This window comes from Perissodus microlepis, chromosome 6, assembly GCF_051167445.1.
Source record: "Perissodus microlepis isolate ML-2025 ecotype Zambia chromosome 6, ASM5116744v1, whole genome shotgun sequence".
NCBI lineage: Eukaryota > Metazoa > Chordata > Actinopteri > Cichliformes > Cichlidae > Perissodus > Perissodus microlepis.
In genome coordinates, this window is record NC_140466.1 from 701,680 (window position 1) to 713,832 (window position 12,153).

Consider the following 12,153-nt stretch of genomic DNA (forward strand, 5'->3'; position numbering starts at 1 on the left):
AAAACAGAATTTATTTTTATCAAGCTGTTGTCAAATATAGGTTACCTGGAAAATATGGAAAAAGAGAGAGAGAAAAGAATGAGGTGCTTGTTACTAAAGTTATATCACTGAAAACAGAGAAGATTTGAAATCCAGACGAATCTGTTCTGTCCCAACCATCGCTGTTACGATTCTCAGCACAGCTGAGCAGAAGCAGGTTAAGAGCAGTGTGGGAGACGCCAGCGTGGAGCTGGGGTGAGTATACGAACACTTCAGCCTCCTTTTATCCAAGTGTCGGGTTTATTTCATGCCAGACCCCGGGGCCCACACCGGCTCGAATTTAATGGTTGAGGCGCTTTTCCCGTCTCGAATAATTAGACACGCGTGTGCTTTAAATCACTGAGGAGGGACTTTAGAAAGGTGCATTCACACAACATATTGTTGTTCTGCAGGTGCTTCCTGTGTGGGTTCTCGCCCACAGTCCAAACTGTCAGTGGGGTCGGGTTAACAGGTGACTCTAAACTGACTAAAGGTGTGAATGTGAACTGGCCGTCTGTCTGTCTCTCTCCGTCAGCTCTGCCACAGAGGTGCACCTGTCCAGGTGTACCTCCTCTTGCTCTGAGGCAGCTTGGACTTGTGCCCAATCCTATTATTTTTCATATTTAGGTCTGCTCAGCGGAGTTTGTAACAGCGGTTTCCACTTAAAGAAATAAAGTTTTGATTTTAAAAAGTGCTGGGAGAGAGGCGTGGTTCAGGAATACTCGAGTACAAGCGGCCAACTGGTGTACATGAGTATGAGTACTCAGTTACATCCATCCACCTGTTCCACCTGGAAGTTTGTGGAGCAGCAGACCGCAGCGGTGCATGCTGGGTGATCGTGAGGCAGGGCAGCAGCAGCAGCCGGCGGACTCCACCTTCAGCACGGGCTTCACAGTCAGCCGTCCCGCTCCGACGACAGCCCGTGTGGAACCGAACCATGGACGCCAGCGGGCGGCCTCTGACGGTGAGCCCGGCTCTTTCCTTCGGGATGAGACAGTTGTTGTCACACGAAACGCCGAGCTAAGCTAAGCTAATGCTAGCTCAGCTGCTTCTTGGCTTGTTGTCGTTGGTGAAGCTAGCTGCGCAGTTAGCAGGGGCAGCTAACGTCAAACCGACTCGTTCCTGAAGGGTCCCCGGCCTGTGTTTATCTGTGTACCGCCGCTGTGTGCCAGCAAAGCCGCTCGGTAAAGTACCAGCATAGTAATCGAGCTGGCTTCAGCTTTCCACACAGGCTGACCGAGCTAGTCCCGCCGAGCTCGGGCTGCTATTAGCCGCCGAGCTGTCCTGCTAGCTTCCCTGTCGGGCTCGGGCTGGGCTCAGAGAAGTCGGTTCTGCTCGGGACAAACTCTCAGCCCTCCGTCGTTTAGCGTGCTAAGCTACCTGGGAGTTTACTGAGCCTGCTACGTTAGCTTGTTAGCTGCAATTTAAGCACTGACGTCAGACAGGTGAGACTGCTGGGGGGGGCTCACAGTTTCAGGTGGAGTTTGGGACTGGAACGACTGTCAGGAGGCTGAGCGCCTGTTGAAGGTGACCCGCTGAGTGCGCAGGTAAACCCATCTTAAACATGTTTACCTGCCCTGACGTTAACACGTCACCGTTTGTGGGGTCTGAGGGGTTAAACGGCTCGCGCTCGGCTGACTGGTCTATCAGGACTGCATACCTGAAGTCCAGCTCAGCTCTACCAAACACAGGTAGGCTCCGCCCACCGCCGGTCACAGCACAAACACAGGCCGTCCAGGCCAGCAGGTAACCCGAGAGGGACTTCCCCTGCAGAGCTGCAGGAAGGTACCTTCATCAGAAACTCAGGTGTTTCCTTACCTGGCTGGTTGTTTCAGTCCAAACTCAGTGAAATTTTAAAGAGCTGAGGTCTGTGCTCGCTTCAGATCAGGATTTGGAAACGTGATTCAAGCACACAAATACAGTTAATGAAAAGAAATAATGACATCAGGACCCCACCCCGCCAGGTGTCAGAGGTCACAGGGTCACAGGGCGAGAGAGAGAGGGCACAGCTGAAATCAGAAGTAAGACAGGAGACAGGTTACTTTAAAAATGATATTTGTTTTTATTTAGTGACAAAAATTTTATTATCTTATACATTTGTGAAAGCTGTGTGTGTGATCAGAACTGTGATGTCAGCAGAATAAAATCATATCGTTCCTGACATCATCATTTTTGTTAATCACATAAATAAATAAGCTTATTAGTGATGAGTCAGATGCTTGTTTAAAGCTCAGTGCTGAACAGCAGGTTGATGCTTTGTATCAGTTAGGATCCAGATGAATGAGTTCCGCGTTATGAGAGGCGTTTGTGTCCACGCCTGTCGATTCTATCATGTTCATTCAAACAACACGCTTTCATGTTCACGCTGCAGTGATGATGTGATCCCGCAGCAGTGACATCAGAGCTGGAGGGCGGGGTTTCATTTCCTCATTTCTGTCGATGATGTGTTTGTGACGCTGTGTTTGTCCTCGGGGCTCTTCGCGTTCTTCGCCGTCGCTTTGACGCCGTCTGCACTCTCGGGGCTCGTATTACTCGATGAGCTGTGACTCGAGCCTCTCGTTGGAGATCATCGGTGTTGCTGAGAGGCGTGCTCGGCTCCTCGCCGTGTGGATGAAGCGCGCTCCTGTTTTTTACTTATTTTTGAGTGTTTGTCCTGTGATTCGCTGCTCACGACGTTCTCTCGCTCTTTCAGGTATAGCCCGGAGGATTCTTCGATCACCGCAGAGTCATGGAGCCAGACGTGATCCGCATGTACTCCTCCTCTCCGCCACCCATGGAGGACGGCGCTGAGGAAGAGGACGATGAGTTCGGAGATTTTGGCACCTTCTCTGGCATCCCGAACAGCATCAGCTTCTCAGAGTTTGACACTCCGACCACTTTTAACCAGACGCAGGCTCTGACCGCCACTTCACCGCCGGAGCTGATCAACAGCAGAGGGGTGGTGGGCTTCAGCCATGGCTCCACGAATGGCGCCCGCAGCCGCAGCGATGAGCTCTCAAAGGCGAACGGTGTCGTGCTGGCGAGTGCCTCAGAAAGAACTGAGATGAAAAAGGTCCTCGCCAGCTGTGTGGACTTGACTGCGAGCGACACCGCGGATTGTAACGGCGGCGAGGTGCTCACAAACGGGTTTGATGTTCAGGGAAGTCCTTCCTCCCAGAATTCTGTCCATGATCGCATAAAAGGAACGTCCCCCGAGGACACGGGCAGTGCCGGAGTCCCGGAGGACAACTTTGCAGACTTTTCTGCTTTTTCCGATGCTGACGGACGCCTCGACCAGACGGCGAGCTCGCACTGTCCACCGGGCGTCAGCCATAACGTAGAGCAGGGACTGACTTCAGAGGACGATGTCAGGGACACAAACAGAACTGAAAACGACGCATTCGGCTCAGAGTCCCTCTGCGTCCCCGCTGAGACGCCGGACCGGCGCGCTCACATGGATGCTGACTCTCGACAAAGGGATGTGGCCTTGGCGGCAGATTGCGGCGCCTCAGAGGCCGTTTGCACTGACAAACTGTTCGTCGTGAACAGGGCGGATGTAGCTGACAGCAACGGTTCTGTAGACGGCTGCGGTGAAAAGCAGCTCCTGCCCGACACCACCGCAGACAGCGAGGCGAGGCAATCGGATGAGAAGAGCTCCGGGAACGAGACGGAGACCGAAACGGAGACCGAAACGGAGACGTCGTTTGGCCGTCCACTGTCCACCGACGCTTTGGAGGAGTACGGCGACGTGAGCACCACGGGCTCGGTGCCCTCGCCCCCACTCCACGGGGAATCCGCCACACCCGCTGACGACAGCCAGATGGCCGAAGACGGCGACGAAGACTTCGGGGACTTCGGAGACGCCGGCTCTTTCAGCGCTCAAGGCTTCGCAGACTTCGATCAGTTGGAGGTTCAGCACGATCCAGTCGGATTACAGAGTTCTGCTCTGGCGCAGGCGACCACCAAGGACAACGCAGAAGAAGAAGACGACTTTGGCGACTTCAACTCCCCCAAATTTAACTCGGGTGAAAACGAGGGGGAGGAGGGAGGAAAGTTTGCCGACTTCCCTGTGAGCAACAGTTTTGGGAATTTCAGCTCGGCCGGTGGCGGCGAGAGCGACGCCGGGTGGAGCGCCTTCGGGGAGCAGCAGCAGGAGGAGGAAGAGGGGGCTTCATGGGCGGCGTTCAGCGCTGAGACGAGCGTCTCACTTCCTGCAGATAGTAGAGGAGTGGAAGAGGAGAAGCAGGAGGAGGAGTGGCATGAGAGTAAAGCACCTGCGGTCGGCGAAGAAGCCAGCAGCACTGACAGTCAGCCGGTAAGGGACACTGGGCACACTGGGAGGACTGGGACATGATTCTGTTTCCCATGTTTACCTGTGACATCACACTGATCCAGTTAGAGCAGGATTACACGTTTCCTGTCTTAAAGGTCATGATAACGATGTCCTGTCCACAACCCAAACAGGAAGTTAATGTGAAAGCTTTAAATCTGTTCCACTTCCTCTGCTCACACCCAGCTGACTCACACACTTCCGCTGTGCAGATGTGTCGTCCACACACACGATTCTGGGCTCGGAGTTCACCGAGTTAAACAAACCCAGATATAAAAACATGGAGCATGAAGCGCTCAGACAGGCTGCAGACCCGCGGCGCTCCCTGTCACTTCAGCACTTTCTGCTGTGGCTGGCAGGCGAACAACACAGTAGGAGGGGCCCGCAGACCGCCGCCACCACGTACTTTCTACACTGTATCCAGGATGTCTTCATCCAGGATCTGCAATATCTGTCAAATTTAAAAAATAGTTTGCAGCTGGAACTTTTTGGGTTAAGTTCTCCTTAAGAGGATCCGTGTGAGGCTTTAGCTCCGCTGTCATTAGGTTCCTCGGGATGAAGGTAGAGCTGTTTCTAAACTCTGAGCTTGCTCACTCACCTGCTCCTGTGGATGTGGACAGGTGAGCTCAGACTGATGATGATGAAGGATGGCAGGTTTGGGTCAGGTGGGAAGGTCGGTCAACATCTCGAATCATGTGCCTGTAGGGACAGGAAGTGATAGGAATTTAGCGTTTCTGATTCCATCATCAATATCACTGATTGATTCCTCATTGGCTCCTGTTTGAGACTCGGCAGCGTATCAAAGACTTTCTGCTGTGGGTCACGTGTTTGTGCATGTTGGAGGGATTTCCCTCAGTGTTGGCTCATTACTCTGAGTAATTAATGACATTTCTTTGAGTACTTCAAAGTAATTCAGTATTTTACTTCATTTTAATTCATTACTTCTGCATTTCTCCATAAAATGTCCTGAAACTCGTTGTGTCATAATCACAGTTTAACAACATGAGGTCACAGCCCCACACACCAACACGCTGCTCTGCGCTAAATCAAGTCACCTTTATTGTCACATCACATGTGCAGCTACACGGGTACAGCACATGCGAGTGAAATTCTTGTGCGCGAGCTTCACGAGCGACAGAGGTGTGCAAAAAATGCAATAACATAAAACAAGCAAAATATAAGAATGGTAATAAATGTATGTACAATATAAGAGTGTATGCATTACTGGATGTGTGTACTAAATATGTTTTTCTACGTGTGTGTGTGTATATACATATTTACATATTAAATAGAGTAAACAATAAATAAAATAAATGAAATATACAGAGGTTGGTAGTTGCTAATGACACGCGTGATGGTTCTCTTAGTGTTTAGGTATGAACACAAAGCAAAGATGGAAACCAGCACGGTCGTCATGGTGATTCTACTGTAGAAACATGAACAGGTAGACTGCTCATCAGTCTCTGACCTGTTGAAGTTCAGCTTTAACGTCACTCTGGGCTCTTGGCTAGCTTAGCGCTAGCATGCTGTCTGTGCAGGTGCTTGTGTTAGCAGCATAATGCGGTTGTTTCATCATTATCTCGTCCTTTAGTCCAATAAAAATCAAAGTAGTGTCCATGTCCACGCCGCAGACCGCCCCTATTTTCCTCCTCCGGCACACAAACTCAAATCAGCTGATTGAATTCCAAGGAACTGGAAGACTGGGGATTCCAATCACAACGTGACAGCGGCTCGATAAGTTGGCCCAGAGTTTATCGACCCCTCTGTGTTAAACAGCAGCAAAGTGATAAAAGTTTAATATTAGAAACATGTAAAGTCAGTAAACACAACACGGACTGAAAGCAGCGAGAAGTATCTGCAGGGAAGTCATTCAGACTGTCAGTTTATCAGCACAGACAGATGTTTATTGTCCATTTCTGAGGGCCTTAAATCCACAGCAGCCGTTACATAATAACAATGAAACCATTAAAAACCTGCAAACTGGAATGACAGTGTGAACAAGACCAGTCTCACTGTGGGCTCGTACAGCACGAGGTTAAAGCAGATGTGAACCAGCAGCTCTGCCCTTTGGACTCTTTGCACCATCACCTTCACCTGAGGGTGAAGCGCCCCTTTAACTGTAGTCAGGCCCAGACTGTGAAGTTGAGTCTGACGCTGCCGTCTCTCTGCAGGCATCGCTGTTCAGCCGTGTGGAGAAGCTGTTCCAGGTGAGCTTCCCTCAGAGCGCCACCCGACTGCTGGAGGACCAGGTGGTGTCCCTGAAGGCCGTCCTGGAGCCTCCTGAGGACAGACACCCCGGAGCTGAGGAGGGGGAGGAGAAGAAATCGTCATGCAACAGGTGAGGGTCTCCTCAGCGAACCTCCTGGTTATGAGTGATCCGTAGGTGTTTCCCTACGCGCTCCATTAAGAGCTGCTCCCACTCATGAACCCTCTTTTTGACTCCGCTGCGTCTGATTGGCTGCCACAGGTCCGTGTACGGTGGTGTGTGGACGCAGCTTCAGGACATCCACGAGGCGTTCGGCCTCAGATACCAGTGGGGCGGCTCCCACTGCAACAAAGCACTTCTCTGCTGCCTCGGCATCGACACCAGAAACATCGTGAGTACACGCTGCTCCCCTCTGAATGCGTCGTCTCCTAGCCCCGCCCAGATACTCTTCAACATAGACTGTAGATAAAAGATGGTTCCTGGTCATTTGTTGGTATGACTAAAGGCGTTCCTGCTGAGGCGGCAGCTGCGCTCGAGGTTTGAATCCTAATCGGTCTGATTTCCATGTTTCAGCTGTTCACAGGACAGAAGAAGCAGCCGGTCATCGTGCCCATGTACGCCGCCGGCCTGGTGAGTGCATCCAACAGACTCTATTTACAGCAACATAAAGTCAAGTTTACTCATGCAGCACGTTTAAGATGTTACTAACAGCTAAATTAAAGCCGCAGGTAAATAAAGATAAGTGCTCAGCTCCACAGTGACTGTGAAGGATCAGCTGTTGATCAGCTGATGTAAGCAGGGGAGGGAGGGGGACAGAAAACTGCTTCCTGCTTGATTTCAGGACAAGATGAAGATCTTTAAGTTTTGGGAACTTGAGAACAGGAACAGTGGTGATACAGACAGTTTCATTATGGCAGGAACATCAGTTATTCTCATTTCTAGCTGTGAAACGCTGACAGGTACGTGCGTTTGGTAACTTGAGATGTGACGCAGGATGAAGTTGATACCTTGACCTAAAAGTCAGAGGTCAAGTTTTCTGAAAATCTCGTGAATGCAGTAAATGAAACATCTCAGACTTTCACATTTGTACCATCCACGCATCTACGAGGAGGCCGACAGGCAGCGCTGCAGGATGTTTAAATGTGTTTGTCATTTGAGGTTTTCTGGAGAAACGTCCAAACTTCATTTATAAACTCGAGACCCAAACAGGAGTTTGTAGAAGTGTCGTCGTTTCAGGAGTGTCACTTTTGCCACAGTGAGTGAGAGCTGCTGCACAAACTCATACAGACTGTGTGTGTGTGTGTGTGTGTGTGTGTGTGTGTGTGTGTGTGTGTGTGTGTGTGTAGGGGATGCTGGAGCCAACCAAAGAGCCCGTGAAGCCCGTCTCTGCTGCAGAGATGATCGCCTCAATCGCCCTGGCGCCGCCGCTGGTACCTGAGAAAAGCTCCTGTCCTACAGACTCGGTCCAGGTGAGACGGGGAGGCGGGCCGACAGGTGACCTCCGAGCAGGATTCAAATGCAATGTGATTGGCTGATAGTGAGAAACGCTGACTGCCACAGTTTGAATCTTTGTTTTTGACTTTTTGGCGTCGTTTCCTCTAAGCGATGACAGGTGAAGTCCTCGCCGTCACGAGGACGAACAACAGCTGTGACATATGTAACATGTGGAATTAACCCTGACACCATTCCCACGTGTGGGCGTGTCCTTGTGTTTAAACATGATTCTCACACACACCTGGTACATGACTGACTGACCCGCTCCCTCTCCTCCAGCAGGAGGCGCTCCCACCCGTCCAGTTCGACTGGAGCAGCAGTGGCCTTACCAACCCGCTTGATGGTAGGTGACCCCGCTGCCTCTGCCGCACTGACTCCTCCTTCTCCCGCTCACAGCTCTTCTCTTCTTCCACTTCCTCTATTTATTGTAGTGTTTCCTGTTAGCTGCTTCAGTTTGTACTTCACAGCCAATCACACACCAGGAGGCGCTCTGTGTATAAAACAACCATCAGTCACTTCCTGTTTCCTGACTCTGAGTCGCTGTGGCCCACAGTCACAGATGTCAGAGGGCGCCCAATGATGCCATGTCTTTGTTGGTGAACCGTCCCCTCACTGCTGTTTCCTTGCGTCAGCCATCAGTGACGCTCGCTGAAGTCTGATAACCTCCATAAGAGGCTGACTGCGGCGCCGCGCTGCTGTGTCATGTGTTCATAACGTGTGGTCTTCCCGTGTGTGCCACCTGACCTGTATGTACGTGTTCAGGTCACCTCGTAGGGTTTCAGAGCGGTTTGCAGTCACTGAAGCATCAGTAACTCAGCAGGCTGGAGCTGCTGTGGTTTCAGAGGAAAACGGAAGGCTCCGCCTCCCATTCTAATTAAATTAAATACTTTAGGACCAACAAGTAAGCCTGCAGTGTGAGAGCGAAGTGCTCTGATTGGATAACGCGGTCCTAAATGCTCCTCCCACCTGCTACAGTCCAAACGTCGTGGGCTTCAGTGAAGCGGTGCACTGAGCATGTGCAGACTGTGAGAAGTGAATGAAATCTGCTGCATGTGGAAACGAACGTCTCCGGTTTCTCTGCGGTCACTGATTCTGCTGCATGTGTGTCTCTCTCTCTCTGACTGTGTGCGTTAACCTCGCTCGCCCGGCTCTGCAGCCAGCGGAGGCTCGTCTCTCTTAAACCTGGACTTCTTTGGTCCTGTGGAGGACTCAGGCTCCAGCAGCTCACCCTCCATCCCAGGTCAGCTCCAGCATCCTCCTCTGAATTAACCTCCATCTGCTCCTCTCACTCACCGCACTCTCGTGCTTCCTGCCCGGGTCACATGACCATCCCGAGGTTTGATCCTGGTGCTAATTTTAATGTCATTTTAGTCACGTGACTGCTTCCCAGCTCAGATTTTTAAAATCATGAATGATGTCCTGACTGATGCTGGTGTGTGGGGCGGTCGGCACAGGAAGGTCGGTATGAGGTCATGTGACTGTCCCGCAGGCAGCAGAAAGCGAGGCGTGTCCGCCGGGTGCTCACCATTTAAGCACACGCTGATCTCAGAACGGATCGCTGCGGCGGACACGCCTCACAGCTGCTCCACTCCAGTTTCTCTTTTAATCACGCCAAGCACGACCGTTTTTGTGCGGGTGCGAACCTCCGAGGAGGAAGCTCCCGGCTCGCCTCCTCCGAGTTTCTCACTGTTGGATTGTTGGTGAAGTTTAAGCTCCGCCTCCCTGATCTTTCTTCTGCATTTCAGGCGTCGACCCCGAGCTATTCGAACTGACCACCGCCAAGCTGGACTCCGGCAGCTCCGGGAGCCGCATGGCCGACGCCTTCGCCCGCCTGATGTCCACCGTGGAGAAGACCAGCACCTCCACCAGGTCAGAGGTCAAAGCGCTTCTGGTTTGTCCCCAATTTCCTGTGAAAGCATGAAATCAGGATCGGCTGCAGGTGGAACTCTGTAAATGACTCATCAGTCCTGAGGAATGACCTCACAGCTGACGCTCAACTATGATTGGCTATGGCTAAATATAAGTGGAATAACAATTCAAAGTACTGTGGTGAATTTTGGTGTGAATCTGTGAGCGCTCCGGCGTGGATCCACATTCAGCAGACGTCCACCTGACAGCTCAGGCCTGAAAGTGATGGTGAGCCAGAAATGATCACAGCGAGAAGACAAACAGAGAGAGTTTACCCAGAATGCACTTGGTGAGGTTTCCTGGAGTGAAGTGCATCAAAGGGGGTGTGTGTGTGTGTGCGTGTGTGTGTGTGCGTGTGTGTGTGTGTGCGTGTGTGTGTGTGCGTGTGTGTTTGTGTGCGTGTGCGTGTGTGTGTGTGTGTGTGTGTGTGTGCGCGTGTGTGTGTGTGCGTGTGTGTGTGTGTGTGCGCGTGCGTGCGCGCGCGTGTGTGCGCGCGCGTGTGTGTGTGTGCGTGCGCGCGTGTGTGTGTGTGCGCGTGTGTGCGCGCGTGTGTGTGCGCGTGCTGCTGTGTGTCAGACATGCAGGTCATTCACACTCAGCTGATCTGGGTGCAGTTTGTAACAGTTTGTGTCAGTGGCGCACTGATGATGTCATCAACTACGAATGTTATGTTCATGTTTTTAAAGAACTGGTCACTTCCTGTTTGGCAGGAAGCCGAGGAAAGATGAGAATCTGAGCGAGGAGGCGGCCAAAGTGATTGCGGCGCTGCCCGACCTGTCCTTCATGCAGGCCAAGGTGCTGATGTTTCCCGCCACGCTGACGCCGCTCGGGTCACACGCCACGCCAGACTGAAGCCCCGGCCACGCCTCCAGACATCACCTGCTCACTCTGCTGGCCCCGCCCATTTTATCAAGCTCTTGTTTTTTTTAATTAAGTTAGCTTTTTGTTGATTTTCAGTTATTTCTCTGGATAAAGTGAAGCTTTTCTGATTATTTGGTGGGGCACGGCGTGGAGGAGGGGCAGCACGTGGTAAAGCTGACAGGAAGTGGGATTTGTGCGTTCAGGCCGTGTCGGGTGTGTGTGTGTGCGTGTGTGTGTTGTTGTCGTGTGTGTAAATAATCAGGGATTCAATGTTTTTGTTTTTGTTTTGTTTTTAAATGGGCTCCTTGATTCCTGCTGATTTTACACGTGTGGGGGCGGAGCTTGAAGGAAGCTGAATCAAACTGAAGTGGAAGTTTCTGTGAATTCATACATTTATATACGTATATATAAAATCTGAATCTATTTATGGACTTGAAACCACACTGCCTGCAGAATCCCGCCGAGTGTTTCGTCCCCTCGTCTTCGTTCGTCCTTCAGTTTTAATCTGTTTTTTTTTTCCGTGAAGCTTTTTAAAATAATCCTGTCCACCCCCGCTCGTCTGTTTTTGTTCTTCACGCCGGCGCGTCTGCCATCAGACGTTCCGGCTGTTACTTTCTGTTTAAAAACGGGACGATCGGTTTCGAGCGTCGGCGAGCTGAAGGCCGTTCGCATCGGAGGGGAACGAAGGGACCAACGGCTGCTTCCATCGGTCTGTTTTCTGTTGCTCATACTACTGTCGGCCGAGCCTGGAGGATTTTGCACATTGTAAAGATGAAATGGATGTAATCATAGTTCACTGTGGCTTTAGACTGTGTGCAGTTAAACTATGGACTGTAAATGTACGGGGAGTTCCTATGGGACACGGAATCAGTGGGAGAGCCTGTGGGAGGTTATCATGCATGCCCAGGTTCTTTCAGACCACTGTGTAAATTTGACTTTTAGTGTACACAACAAATTAAACTAATTTAAGAGAAAAGCTGCTGCCTCGCCTCCTTTGTGCTCCTCTGTTTGTTTGGTGTGACGTTGCTGTTTAAGGGTTCAGCTCGGGGCAGATTCAGAGGCACAAACGGTGTTTTAGTCATAAAAGCAGCTGATTTATTCAACTTCTCAATTCAGTTTCATTTATAGATGTCAAATCACAACAACAGTCTCCTCAAGGTGCTCACTGCTGTAAGGTAAAGACAATAATACAGAGAAGAACCCAACAATTATATGATCCCCTGTCTGTCTCCTGAATCCAAACTGGAAGCTGGTTCCACAGAAGAGGGGCCTGAAAACTGAAGGCTCTGCCTCCCATTTTAAATACTCTAGGAACAACAAGTAGGCCTGCAGTGTGAGAGCGAAGTGCTCTAATAGG

The 12,153-nt window shown here is 51.0% G+C and overlaps 1 protein-coding gene across 2 annotated transcripts; it reads left to right on the top strand.

Moving 5' to 3' along the window:
- The first annotated feature begins 746 nt into the window (after window positions 1-746).
- On the top strand, window positions 747-11,772 carry aftpha (aftiphilin a). 2 transcript variants are annotated; one of them, XM_084929794.1, is made up of 10 exons: window positions 747-982; window positions 2,711-4,312; window positions 6,499-6,665; window positions 6,795-6,924; window positions 7,107-7,163; window positions 7,880-8,002; window positions 8,307-8,370; window positions 9,184-9,267; window positions 9,773-9,896; window positions 10,646-11,772. In XM_084929794.1, exons 2-10 carry the CDS (start codon window positions 2,747-2,749, stop codon window positions 10,785-10,787), a joined length of 2,457 nt encoding a protein of 818 aa, XP_084785920.1. In that variant the 5' UTR covers window positions 747-982; window positions 2,711-2,746; the 3' UTR covers window positions 10,788-11,772. The 2 variants fall into 2 exon arrangements, with proteins under 2 accessions (XP_084785920.1, XP_084785921.1); XM_084929795.1 differs by having other exon boundaries at window positions 748-982; window positions 8,310-8,370.
- Window positions 11,773-12,153: the final 381 nt, after the last annotated feature.